The 15308-nt window shown below is 30.0% G+C and overlaps 1 protein-coding gene across 6 annotated transcripts in view; it reads left to right on the plus strand.

Moving 5' to 3' along the window:
- Nucleotides 1–2470: 2470 nt before the first annotated feature.
- The window catches only part of LOC122849681, a 96107-nt gene continuing 83269 nt past the window's right edge, over nucleotides 2471–15308 (plus strand). For 3 of the 6 annotated variants that reach the window (XM_044148455.1, XM_044148480.1, XM_044148496.1), the window contains exons 1-3: nucleotides 2476–2683; nucleotides 4284–4309; nucleotides 4410–4504. In XM_044148455.1, the coding sequence (XP_044004390.1) occupies nucleotides 2661–2683; nucleotides 4284–4309; nucleotides 4410–4504 (144 nt within the window). In that variant the 5' untranslated portion in view covers nucleotides 2476–2660. Of the gene's footprint in view, nucleotides 2684–4283; nucleotides 4310–4409; nucleotides 4505–15308 lie in introns of all 6 variants that reach the window. The other 3 variants (XM_044148463.1, XM_044148487.1, XM_044148471.1) reach the window with 2 other exon arrangements.

The following is a 15308-nucleotide window of genomic DNA, read 5'->3' on the forward strand; positions in this document are numbered from 1 at the left end:
CTTAAAAATATGAATAGTTTAAATTCACTAAAAAAGTGAAAAGTGACAGTCCGGAATTTACATTCCCAGTTTATGTTGAGACTGTATTTTGTTGATTGGAGAAAACTTACTGAACTTAAACAAAAGTGTTTTGATAGAAAGGTTGAGTGTGTATTCCAAAATGCAATACAAAAACATGTACCAAAAAGCTTGTCCTATCGAGAAATTTTGTTCTCGGCTTTGGATGTAATTAGCTATCCCTTACAAGTAAATCAGTTTAATAAAAATATCTTTGGTTCCTTTACATTCTGATTTTATTCTTGAAAAACAACATCTTTAGATCAAAAGGAAACTATAATAAATTACCAAGATAGAGTTTTGTTTGAATTGTATCCATTTTTTTCTCAATTCAAGAAATTTTTATTTGTTATAATAAAAGTTCTTTAAATTACGACAATTAACTTTTAACAAGCATTTTTGAAAACGTTTAATTTAAGAAAAAAATCTCAAATGAAGAAATTTTGTGACCAAAACGATATCAAATTTCTCTGTCTGAACAAAATTATGAGTTAAAGGAAATATTTTTTTTTTCACAAGAATATTACTGCCATTTCTAAAATAGAATAGTTGACCTTTAATTTAAAAACATAAAGATTTGAATATTTACAGGCTTGACTTGATTAAAGAGTTAATTTTATTCGCAGAGACTTTGTTTTGTTCCCGTAAAAGATCCGTTTTTTATCGATCGGTAAAATAAATAATAATAATAAGAAGTTTCGGAACAAATAATTTCTTGATTTGAGATACCACTGTAGATTATTAAAACATGTTGATATTTAACAGTCGTTTGAAAATTTTATTTAATGTGTTTTTTTCTGAAACTTAAAACTCTACAGTCTACATCTTGCATTTCAAAACTTTTATCATTAAATATGAATATAATCATGTTTAATTTAATCCAAGATATATTGTGTTCAATTTATATTTTGGCATTTGAAGCAAGTTATCTCTCCTTAGTTTTTTACGCATGACACAGAATGGAAAAGATTCTGCGTGTTTTTGTAAGATTATTTTTCGTTGTTTAAGAAATTATCTCCATTCAAGAATATGTGTACTACATTGTGTACTACATTGTGTAGCTTATTTCAAACCTTTTTTTCATTATCGAAAGTTTGACGAATTATGATTAATTTTTTGGACACCTTCAGTATAAACTAAATGGTTTTTCATTATATATCAATTTCATTGAAATGTTTCAAATAAATTCTCCTTTAAAGTAATGGAATTTTCAATGAAAGGCTATTACACCTGCATCACAATTTGATTACAACCGATGAATTTTTTTATCAAAGTAATATCCGTGATTCTTGATTTGAGTTCCGATGATATTCATTTCGTTTGATTTTGTTGAAACATTTTTTTTCTTAATTATAAGTAATTTTCTTTAAGGAAATTTCGTGAGGAATTCGTTTTTCGTGCCCATGACAGTATATATTCAATAGTTAATAACATTTTTTTAATAAACAATAAAATTCTATGCTAATGGGATATACTTGACTGAATGTCATTAGTTTCTTTTTTTGCCAACTGCTTACAGCGATTGGCCACGCCCACAGTGCGTTTCCCAATACGTATAGTGACTGCAGCCATACTCCTGTGATTAAACTTTTTACAGTGGCATTCGCCAGAAATTTTTTTGAGTGTACATATAACCTGGATACCCAATGGATACATCTTCGATACAGATATATCCATAAGATATCCCCGAGATATCGGGTGAAGATCTTCTGGATATCTTTAGGATAGAACCTGGATATCTGGTGGAGATCTTCTGTATATCTTTAAGATAGAACCTGGATATATCCTGGATAAGAAAAAAATTATTTGATCAAATCTGGATATTATCTGGATATCAGGTGAATATCCACACTTATCCAAAAATGTCATCCAAAATTCATCCACACGTATAGGTCCATCAGGGTAGTCTTTATCCAGAAAACAAATTAAGTTTTCGATGTTTAATTAATAAGCTGTCAACAAAATTTTGTACTATTCGCTACTGTCTGTGAGAAAATAATAATTTGCTCTTGATAAAATCCTGTGTACTCCTAAAATAAATAGATGACGATTCTACAATCAGTATAACCGTTTTTCTCCCTATGAATAAAATATTAATAGTATGAAGTTATAATAGATTTTATTTTTTATTTTATTTTCTTTATTTACATAATTCCACTTTAACTGGATATTTTATTTTAAATAATTTTAAAATATTCGTTTTCTAGTATTTTAAATAAATAAATCGATAATTCATCAAGTCAGATTTGTTCTCTTAATTCAGGATCAAATCCATCATGAATTCATGATGGAGTAAATTTTTTTTAAATCGGCAACAATTGTACAATAGATATAGGAAGGTCTAAAGAAAATGAAATGTGCGCATTTCATCCACACATTCTACCTATGCCTACCTAATTTCATTTAGCTTGTGTTCATCGTGGTTTTATTGAGTTGCCGGCAAGTCGTCCGCAGTTGCGACGGACACGCTCAAGTGGTGTTGTCATTCCGTTCATCTAACATTTCATCAAGACTAAACACAAACATAAAATAAAATAGTTGATTCAAACATTTTTAGAACACTTGTTCAAGTTAATGATAATCATACTGTGTAGAATACCATCATGAGCTCTGCAACATTTGCCGGGTAAGTTTAAATTAATTAACTTAACAAACCTTTTGTATTTAATCTTTAAATCACATTATTTTCTTCGACATACAAAAGACCGTTTTCAATTTTTTTATTTTTCATAAATAACTATTTTTAAAAAAAACAATGAGTGGTGTAATAGTGAAATTATTTACTCAGGGTTCAAGTACTTTTAGCTTGATGAAAAAAATGAAAGCATAACCATAATACATATTTGAAAATTTGTTCAACGCAAAAAGACAATTTTTTCTCAGATTTCGAATAAGCAGTGAATGTCACTGACCTTTGAATTTACCTCTTATGTTATATTTGAGGTATTTTATCTTCATCAAAATATATTCAGTGCCACGTGTCGTATTGTACTTCATTAGACTGTGAAGAATTCACATATCTATTTTTGAACGGTTACCTATCCAAGTAAAATACAGATTAAAAAAACAAACCTTTTTTTTTTATTTTTATACTTTTAAAATATAAAATTTTGTACGAATTTTTATTTTCCATCGTCGTGAATATGAAATCTATCAGTTATCGATCAGCTCGAAATATCAACTTCAACTAGAATACTATACAACAAAAAATTCCACTCCTAGATTAAGTTAATGATAGATATTAACTTAGTTTTTTAGATTGTTCAGAGTCAAGGAATACTGGCAATGGATTTGAGACGACTCAATATCTAAAAATAAAATAATCAGAAGCATACAGTTGTGCTACGAGGTGCGGGTCAGCAGTTGCTAAAATTAGTTTTGCTTCGCGTATCTCCCTAAATGAATTTTTTGATGCTGTTGAAAATATTTAGTTAGCAATGCTGTCTGGTGTTATTTCAAAGACAACTCCATGAGAATAATAACAACTTTTCTTTTTATTTTCGTATAATTATTTTATTTAAAAATAAAAATTATGAAAGTTAAAAAAAAAAAAATGATGACAAAAATGTAAAAATAAAACAAACACAAGTTTTTTTTTCATCTTTACACCGTGGTGACATACCAAAATTATCGTAAACGTATATGTTGACCTTGTTGATGATCTTAATGGTTAGGTGGTTACCTTAAATGGTGTATGAAAGATTTCCAGCTAAGAAAATGAGACCAACTCGTTGCGAATAATAATCGTGTTTTTAAATAATATTCTATAGAATATTTTTTACACTTGTTGATGATTCAAGGTGACAGTCTTGGGTTTTATTTCTCATGATCATATGATTAATAAGTATCATTATGACTGGACGGCCTTGTATTGAATGTGGTTTAGGAATTTTAATATTTCAGTGTTATTTAAATACTTCAAAAATTAAATTGAACTGAATAATTCAAAAATTTCTGATACTTGATGATTATTCATCGGGAAAATGATAAGCTTGCATGTTTGTCGAAATACATTTCATGATATTAGATTGATAATTTATAATTTTTTATCTATGCTATCGATTAAAATCGGAAATTTGCGATTATTTAAAAAAGTTGACTGATATTTTTATTATAAGGTAATTTTAAAATAACAATATGAAATTTCTCACGGAGACAGAAAAAATTCTAGCAATTTTATTTTTATAAAGAAGCTAATTTTTAATTTCTTCAATTTTTTTTTTCAGGATTCTAGACAGTTCTGTTGCTTCAGGTATGAAATTTTTTCTTCTCATTATGATTGGGTTATCATTATTTATTAAGAATCGTACGATTTACTTACGAAATATATGTAATTCACTCGTTTCTTACAGATTTTTGTTTTGCTTCAGGTCCAGTACCACCGCCACCACCACCCCCACCACCTGTATCAGGCCAAGTGCCAACAATGAAGATCGAAAGCGTCGATGTAAGTTTGAATTTGGAAAAATAAGAAACTAATATCTAAAAATGTCAGTAAAATTAAAATTAAATCCATTTTCGAGACAATAAAATAATTTATTCGCAGGTTATTCTTCACAATAAATAATTTTCGATTACCTTGTTGATCGAAATGATCAGCCAGAATGTTTTAGTAGGTAGAACTAATCACGCATGGCAATATGTGGAAATCGCTGAATGAAACATTCTTTTATTTTTAAATGAGAGATTTTTTGAACATCATCCCTGTGAGTGCCACCAGTGATAGATTTCGGAAAACCTTTCATTCATCTCTATCATATCTGCAAGAGTACAGATATAAAGACTCTCTGCAAGCTCGTCACTTTAGAGATAGTCAAACCTTACCTGAATAAAAAAATATTCAGGATGCCCTATTTGACCTCTGAACCTGATCAGAAACGGAACAGGACTCCTTGTTCTGGAAACCTGACTCATTCCTGGGCTGAGCCTGGTCAGGATACCTGGAGATTTTCTTAAGTCAAATAAACTTGTTCAATATCGTTCAGATAAGAAATAGGAAACCTTAATATATTTTAAATAAGGTTCCCTGATTAGATTCTGACCAGAATACAATCAGGATGAATTTATCAAATAAATTAACTTTCTTTATTTAGTTTTTCTGTTCAGAAAAGAAACAGGAAACCTTAACGCAATCTGAATAGTGAAGCTTGATCTGGATTTGACCAGAATACTATCGAGATAAATAACTCGAGATAATTAACTTTAAATAAGTTTTCTGTATTCAGGATAAGAGCAGGAAACCTTTCCATATCCTGAATAGAGATTCCTGATTCGATCCTGACCAGAATATTATCAAGAAAAATAAATTTTCAAAATTAGTCGCAAAAATAGGGTCTCCCGATAGTTTAAAAGAAAAATCACAACTGACAATTTAACAAATTGTTATATTTTATTTTTTTTTAAATTCACGTCCCAAATTCTAATTTGAGTTTTTTTTTAGCTGATGTAATTTATGAAAGCGAAAAATCACGACCCATCATCGATAGACCGTGTGGCCGAGCGTGTTAAAGCCTGCAGTTGTAATCTAATATACCGAGATCGCATCCCGCCTTGGTAGAGTATTTAAGGGATTACCTCGGCCAGTCACTAAAAATGAGAATGCTTTGAAATTTTTACAGTAGATTCTTGAAATACTGATACATTTTATGTAATTTTTTGGTAATTGTTTGGAAGCTCGTTTTTTTTTTTATTAATTTTCAAAGTTGACAACTTTTAACATGGGCTCTTATGGAGAATACGGTTTTTGTTAAAAAAAAGTCCATTAAAATACCGATATCTTTAATCGACAAAATGACATCGTGAAAAAAAAAACTATTGGGTTATAAAATGAGACAAAACCAAACGTATGGAAAGAAAATTAAAGAGGTTTGGAGCTTAGTTTTTTTATAATTAATAATTGCGTAAAGTATGAAAAAATCATCTAATCGAGCAGTATATATTACTTCTACTATATTCTACTGTATGCTTGGCAACACCGAATAGTGATCTCCTGATCTGCCATGTTGTGGCACGTAGGTTTAAAAACGCCAGTAATAAATCCCACATTGATACACACATATACTGCCGCAGCAGCTATATCATACACTCACACAACCGCACTCTCAGTACATCCAACTGTTTTTTTTTTTTTTTGCGGTGTATCACGATTTACACATTTTTTTTAACTATTGAATAAATGTCGGTCAAATCGTGGTAGAAAATTACAAAAAAAATTTGATAAAATAAATCTTTATTTCACTTAAAAAATAAGCCTTCTTCGATCAAAATCTGTGAGAGGCAATTTTTTTTCAATATTTTGACATACTGCCTTAAGGAAGTTATGCACAAATTCATTGCGAGTGTTGTGAGGCGCTTCTGACATCACAAACAAAACTGAGATCGGGCTATACTGTATAAAAATAAAGTGTAAAGCGCCTGCGCCCCGTTTACAATATATGGGACTGCGTATGTGTGTGTGTGTGTGTTTGAACTTTCCATATGTTGCCACATCTAATTTTTGTAAAGTTAATAATTAATTACTCATTAATTGACCGATCAACATATGAAAATTTTTCGCGCAATTAATAAAACTTGGTTTCCAGTGTATGTGTGATTTTTTTCAAGACTTTTTCATCATTTTTTCTATCCGAAAAAAATGGTTGAAATCTCCATAAGAGCCAATATTAAATAATGTTTTCAATAATTAATTACAAAAAATTCATCCGATCAACATGAGATAATAATTATACTGTCGTATTCAAAATAAAAAGATCTAACTGTGCACAAAATTTCAGAACATTCTTATTATATTTAAAAAGAAAAGAGTTTTAGCTTTATAACCTCCTTAAGTTATGTGAGGTATATAGAATCTCTTCGTTCAATCTGTTTCATCGTTATCAATGTTATAATAAATTAATTAACCGATTCATGATAACCGCTCATATTGTCATCAGGCATCCTGTTCTGTTCCTTATTAGGACGCCTGGTCATATTTTTATCGGGCATCTTGACCCATTCCGATCAGATGTCCTGGCTCTAATCTTACAATCTCACCAATTCTGATCCATTTCTGATCAGGCATCTTTATCAGTTTCGGATTAGATATTGTCTCACGATTACGGAAAAAAAGAAGAAAAAATTCCTACTCATGCGCAAAGTGGTTAAAAATAGAGTTTTATATCGAATAGTTATTAAAGTAACGATTAATTCTAAAATTTGATAATGGCAATAAATAAAGATCGTGAAGCAAAAAAAAATGTCGATATCTTAAATAGTTTTCGATTTATAATAATTCATGAATTTCGCTATTAATTTTTTTGTAAATATAATAATGGCTAATATAATAAAAAACTCGTCGAGTAAAAAAAAAAGTCAAAATAAAAATTTCGGTATCTTGAATAGTTTTTGATTTATAATTAATGATTGGTGTTGTGTTTGATGATAAGTTCTTGTTTAACTCACAAGTTGAGCAGGTGGTTAAATCGGCAATGTCCTCTCTGGGCCTGGTTTTTCGTTTGTCTAGATCATTCAAGAGTCCCTCTACAATAAAAGCACTGTACAATGCATTCGTAAAGTCTAAGCTGGATTATTCTACAGCGGCATATGCATTAAGAACTAAAAAACAACTTCAGTTAATGAACAAAGTTCAGCGTAGATTCATAAAGTACTTGCTATATCGCACACAGGCATTGGTTCTAGATAGAGGATGTGATGATGACACACTAATCCAGCTGGCTGATATGACAAACATCTCGGTACATCGTGATACATTAACAATAATCTTTTTTATTAAATTGCTAACCGGAGCTGTTGATTGTCCAGGTCTACTCTCTGATGTTAGGTTACGAATATCGGCAACTAAACTAAGAAATGTATCACCATTCTACTCTACAACTGGACAATGTGTGTCATCAACTATTCCTCCCTTACAAAATATGATCGAACTTACAAATAAGGCGTGTCGTAACACGTCACTGTTTAGTAGAGTTATGTCTTGTGAGCACATTACACCTGGGTTTATACTAGACTGTGTCAAATTGTCTAGACAGTCTTAAATATGGTATTTTGATTTGACTTTGATTTGGGTAGTTTCCTTATATTGTTATTTATTCTTAACTTTTTAAGCCATCATCATTTAGGAATTATCAACAGAAATATATACTATAATATGATTATTGATTATTGTGAGTAACACTTATATCTAATATTTAAGGATTTAATTTGAGAAATTGTAATATATTATGTATTTTGTATTTAAATTGCTTACTGCAATTTTACCCTGGTCCCAATAATGGCCTCCAGCCCTGGGATATTAAATAAAATAAAAATAAATAAAAAATAAATAAAACAAATAATGATTAATAAATTTCGATGTATTGAATTTTATACTTAGTCTCAATTATAGCCAAATATGTTTTTACCAGCTCAATTTTTCCCTCAGCTACATCTTTTCCTTAGCTACATCTTTTCTTTAGCTAGATTTTTTACTCAGCTAGATTTTTTACTTAGTTTTAATTATAGCTAAAAACAGAATACCTACATACACATTTTTACTAGCCAAATTTTTTATCACCAGAAAAGTATTGATCACTCGGAAACAATTCGATATATCAAAGAATTTTATTTAAACTTTTTTTTTTACTGGATGAGTCTTAACAATTGTCGTCATTAAATTAAAAAAAGAAAAAATCGATATATTGAAATTTTAAAAATATTGATTATTGAAAATTACTGAACATCAATAATTGTAAAAAAATAAAAAAAAATAAATAAAAAACAGTTTTTTATAAATGATTGAAAGAAGTTTGTTTAAATGTGTACTTATTATTATGTTGTTAAATTACAGCATCATGCCGAAGATGTTTACACATAATAAACCCGCGAGTCTAGATGGCTCACAAATTTTTTTCTCTGTTGTCTATAATTCAATTTCCATACAGAAATCATTCGTATCTTCAATATTAAAATTTTCAGTCTCTTCTAAAACACTTGAGCTGGTCTTTTTCTCACAATGAAAATTAATACGATGTTTTTTAAACGTCTTAAATTGTGTATAAACTCGGTGACAGGTTTCTTTTTTCCAGGCATTGGAAAATTGCTTCAATGTCATATATAATATTTATATGTTTCAAAAGTTTTTCATTATTTTTAAAATACTTTTGGCAAAAAAAGCAAATTACTTAAGTACATGCCATTTTTCGAAAAAAAACAGAAACGATTTTTGTAAAATTCAAGTTAAATAATCATATACAACGAAAATTAAAATTTTCAATACTCCAGCGGATTATGTGCAATTATTAGTTAGTGTAATTTTTTTTTTTTCAAATAAAATGTCATATTGTTTAGTCACAACACTACGAAATTTTATCATAAACATATGTTCATCTGTGTGAGTGAGCAGGGCTGCCAACACTGCGCGTCGAATCTCCACAAAACATGATTTTGTTGGGTTCCAATGTAAATCGGGAAAAAAACAGCCACATCAAATTTTTCTATTAGAATTCTAATAACTCCGTGAGTTTTAAAGATATCGTTTTTAAAATAGCGGTGATTCAAAGATCAAAATAAAAGGAAACTTTTAATTAGTCGGTGCAAATCGATCACGCTTACAGATAAAAAGTTATTTAATCCTTAAGAAAAAAAAGCAGTCATGTCATGACGTCGCATTCTGCGTGCGCATCCAAATTTGAACTTGGCGCTTCATTTTTCAAACTTAGCGCCTCATTTTTGAATTTACTGGAATCTGATTGGGGTATCAGAAGGTCACGTGCATGTCGTATAAATTGATATAGGTGGCGCTAATTGCATATACATATGTATGTGTGTGTTGACATATGTGATTATAACAACATTTTATATCTGTCAAAGAATATTAATGCAGATAACCTTCAAATGATTTAGCAATATTTAATTGAATTGTTATAAATAGAAGAGTAGTTAATGTGTTATAAATAAAAAAATAACGAAAAAACTGCATCCAAACACAAAAAAAAAAGATAGATTCATTTTTAAATAGGGCACGCGAACCTGTAAGAATGAAATCAAGATTTGTACATAATTAACAATAACAAAGTATTGTTAATTAAAATTTTGGAGTAATCAGATTTTTTTATTCAATCATTATTGAAGTACGAAACCTACATTCATTGATTTGAATAAACTCACGATATTCTGTTCACGAAGAAAAAAAAAAATTATTCAACAATATTTGTAAATAAATGTTAACAATATTGTTCGAGGTGACATGAAATCGTTAATTAACAATTTTTCATATCATTTTCCACTGAAGTACGATTTCTGCTATTATCAGCCAACGTTTTTTTCTCCAAAGATAAAAAAGGAATTATTTAAAAGGATTATTCTATTATTTTGAGTGTCATGTAATTTTTTATTAACAATTCTATGGCGCCTCAAAAAGTAAATGTTATTAAATAATTTGTTTTACGCTTAAAGGAAAAGTCATGGGTTAATTTGTATTAATAATAACAGAATTTGTCCTTCAATGGAAAAGAATAGAAAAAAATTGTTCCTCGGATAATAAATAATGATAGATAATTTTTTTCTTTATTCTCGAAAAAAAAGTCATGAGCTTATTTAAATCAATGAAAGCAGGATTCGTACTTTAATAATATTAAAAAAAAAAAAGTTTACTCGACGATAGATGAAAAAAAAATTGTTGAACGACAATTATTTATTAACAGTTGCATAGTGCCGTCAGTAAAAAATATTTTTAAAATTTTAAATAATTTTTTATTATTTTTGATGAGAAAGACGTGAGCTAAAAAATTTTAATTTACAATCTATGTCATTGTTATTGAGGTGTAACTTTTTATTTTATTGATACAAGTTGTAGCTTTTCCCTGGTGGAAAATATTACTCCTGCATTACTTCGACATGAGATTGATGCCGGAGTAATTTCGTCGGCATGAAATTAGTACCGGCAAAATTATTTCGGCATGAGATCAATGAAGGAGATAAAAATCTAGCATTGATCCCATGCCAGAGTAATTTCTCAAAAAATGGACCAAAAACGGAGTAATGCTAGAGAAATATTTCCACCAGAATTGCTCTTTTTTTTGAAATAGATAGGAAATAAATAGAAAAAGGATTCATCATTTAAAGCACCATGCCTCTGTATATTGTGTAAACATTTTTTGGAGTAACTTTTTTTTTTTTTCATTTTGTCGTTATTCTTCAAACGAATAATTCCGATGTTAATAGCACAAATTAATACAGAATAATTTTGATCATTTAGCAACTTTTTTATGATTCCGAGTCAATTTGAAAAAAAATTAACCTGTCCTCCACCTTTCAATAACGTGTAAATAAAATAATTATTGGCATTATTAAAAATTAGTACAAATCAAATAATTATTTGATAGCCTTAAGGCTCTTAATGGATTTCGTATCCACGGGCTGGGCTCAAGCATTCTATTAGGCATCGTCAAATATTATTTATAAATTAATTTTTTCTCCAATTAAAAATTTCATTGTTTTTTTTTTGTTAATAACACCACATGATGACGTGTCATTAGAATTTAGCATATAGCATAGAAACAACTGAGGCGGCCGCTTGCGGCCGGCGAGAGGCGCTAGTATTTTAAAAAAAAAAGAAAAAAAGGTTTTTAACATTTTTGGCTCTGGCAACTTTAATAATTATTTGAGAAAAAATCGAAAATATACAAATTAAAGAGATTGAAAATACGCTTCTTTTGGTTCTAAAACAAAGTGTCTCTGACAATTACTTAAGAAATGAGAGCGTTTTTTAATTTTCGGTAGACAAATCCAATACGTAGGTGACGCGAAGCGTCATGAAAAAAACCAGAAACTTAGAAAAAACAACGAAGTTCCCCCGCCGGGAATCGAACCCGGGTCTTTTGCTTTCCGGGCAAACGCCTTGACCACTAGACCACAGGGCTTCTTATCTTTTCTAAGTTTCATCAAGTTAACTCCGACGTCCTTCTATGCGTCAATTCATTTTTTGAAAACAAATTGACACGTTGTTTTTAATCCTTATGTGCTGGCTTATTTTGATACCTAATTTCCTGGATCAAAAAATAAATGTATTATAAATTCAAGAAATAATTGAAAATGAGTCAATTTACGTAGTAAAAAAAACTGACAGATCATAATTGATAATACTACTTACATTCAATACAATTTTAAATTTTAATAACTTAAAAACTCGTTTTTTATCACATTGAAAAAAATTAATTGTCAATAATATTCCAGTTACATCAGCTCAATATTAGTACAGTACGCTCTCTCGAAAGAAATTTTTTATAAGCCAGTCTCGGCGAAATTCATAAAACTCGCACCCCCACCATGCTACTCACTTCCGAGAGTAAAAATTTAGTTTCGTTCTCCATTTAAAAGCCAGTCTTAGCAAAGACTTTTTTGAACCTAAAAAATCAGAAATTATGTACTTAAATGAACATTTTACTAAAAATTTTTTTATAAATATTATTATTATTATAATTATTAATAATTTTGTTTTGTTTTTATTCATTTATTATATATTAATAAATTTTTAGAGTTTCAATCAGTCACAAATTTTAATAAATCACAGTGGCTTATAAATAGAGGAGAGAATTAATTTGACGTTATACGAACGAAGGAGAAATAAGCCGGAGAGTGGGAGTATAGGTTTACCGAAAAATTTCCTCTCCTCTTACCCATTGACTATCTTATAAAAAGAGTGTACTGTAGTTAGGAAGCCCATCGTGCTTTTCCTTACCTCATTCCATACCGATTTGAAATACGTTTATTCGACGTGCTTTGACGAGTTCAATAAGCAGATTCAGTGGCCAACCGTTTTGACGGAACGACAGAGGGTGGCCTACAGTCAAAGTGGGTGGATGAGGAAAGTGAACTTACCTCATTCCATAACGATTTGAAATAGCCCCAATCGATTGGTCATGATGTCCTGAATACGAAAAAAAGTAAAAACAATGGCCGACCATTTAGATGGAACTATTTCAATGGCCGACAAAAATACTGCAAGTTTTAATTCAAAAAAATAATAACCTCAGGATAGCTATTCTCGACATAATTATCCCACCTACATGGGATAACATGGAAACGCTTGATAGCGATATAGTCGTTTGATGGAAACAATTGAAAAAGATACAGATAAAGCCATAAATTAAGGTGGATTTCCACAAAATAGTTATCCCTGTCGCCGGGGATAACTGAGGGGATAATTATGTCGAGAATAGCTATCCAGGTAGAAAAAAAAAGTGTGTTGGCCGAGTGACGCTTGTGATGTACGAACGCTCGGGCTGCACGCCTGCTCGAGCGTACAACCAAGCATTTGCCCATATAGTTTATGGGAGTGAGGGGTGAATACGAATGAATGAGAGAAAAGGTGATCATGGTAGAAATATACAGGTATGTCCATTCCTCGGACGAAAATAAATTCTACTGCGCAAAACTCTAAGTAGCCATCTTGTCTACATGTGTGGAAATCTGTGTGCCCGTCATATTATTATTATTAGCCATCTTGTTTGTATGTGTGTAAATTTGTGTGCCCGTCATACTATTATTATTATACTGTTATTAATTAATGCAGAACATGTTTAAAATTTACATTAACCATAATTAAAAACTTAAAAAATATTGTTTAATAATTATACATATTTATAAATGTGTCAAAACAATTAGAAGTTAAATTTTTACTTTTTCACAAAAAACAAATAGGAAAAATAAAAGGAATTTTTACATATTTAGTTAACAAACTAGAAGTATGGATGAAAAAAACAATATAAATATTGCACTGAATGCAATACAATGTTTGGTACATACTTGTACGTACATTTGACTTAGAGTTTTAAATGAGAAAATTATAGAAGATAAAAAAAAAAAGAAATAAGAAAAAAAAGTTAAAAAAAATATGTAACAAAGTTAAATATGAATTTTATTTTTTTTTTTTTTTAATAGAATTAATCATTTGTTTATGTGTCTTTATTATTTCAATTTTTTATTGAGACCATCTTTGAGATGTACTTCAAATTATGATTCAAATAAAATCGCGCCAATTTAGCCAATATGGCGACGTAGGGGCCGCACTTTTTATTGGCTTAAAAAAACGTATGCGCATGGACCTACCTGTATGTTTCTACCATGGAGGTGATATGTTTGAAATAAATGTGTGTGTGTGTGTGTATACGTTTACCAACGTATTTTAATATAAACTAGTCCAGCTAATGGGTTTGCGGCATTCATGAAAATAATGAATAAAAAATAATAAATGAGTATACTCAATTAAAAATTATTATTATTAATATTATTGATATTATCATTAATATTATTATTAATATTATTAATATTTATATTATGTTATGAATATTATCATTAATATTATATTGCTATAATTCCCAGGTAGGAGTAAACGATTGTGCCAGGCCTGGCACAAGCTTGTGCACAAGGCTCACATGCTTGTGCCTAGCTTGTGCTACAAGCTTGTGCCAAGGTTGTTAAGTGATTGGAAATGTGCCTATGTTACAAGCTTGATGACAAACCTTGTGACAAGACTCGTATTCCAGCCTTGTGCCAAGGCTTGTGCCTCGGGCTTGACTCAAGCTTCCAAAAACAATTTAAAAAAAAATATAAATAAATTATTATGGTTAATCTATTATTATTGTTAATTTAATAATTTCAACATTGTTATTTTTTAATTCAGTCAATTCTATTAAACGATAATAATTAAACGAAAAACTAGGGACGCGACGCGGGATCGATCCGGGGCCTCTCACGTGGAAGTCCAATGCACTATCATGTCGACCATCGGGGTATTGATAAAAGTGGTCGTCAAAATTTTTTATATAAATAAATTCTATTGAGACTAAACACACAGTCCTCGCGAATGCCTCACACAATAGTCAAAGCCTGATAATTTTTATTTGAAATTGATATTAAATTTATATATCTAATTATTATAATTTTTTTTTTTTGGGTTAAATATATGCATAAGTCAAGTCTCGTGTCGGGCTTGGTGAAACAATGGGCACCAACTTGAAACAAGGCTGTATTACGAGGCTCGTGTGAGGGCGGGAAAAATCAAGGGGACAGTCTTGTGTCGAGCCTGGATTAACAAGGCTTGTCTAGTGACTGGAAAAACAGGCTAGACACAATCTTGAAAATTTCAACCTTGTTTAAGGCTTGGAATTACCGATTGACACAGGCTTAGTACAAGCCTGGACTAGCAAGTCTTGTGCAATGACTGTAAATACAGGCTTGATACGAGCTTGGAATTTTTAACCTTGTGTAAAGCT

The sequence above is a fragment of the Aphidius gifuensis genome, linkage group LG1 (assembly GCF_014905175.1).
Source record: "Aphidius gifuensis isolate YNYX2018 linkage group LG1, ASM1490517v1, whole genome shotgun sequence".
Classification (NCBI taxonomy): Eukaryota; Metazoa; Arthropoda; class Insecta; order Hymenoptera; family Braconidae; genus Aphidius; species Aphidius gifuensis.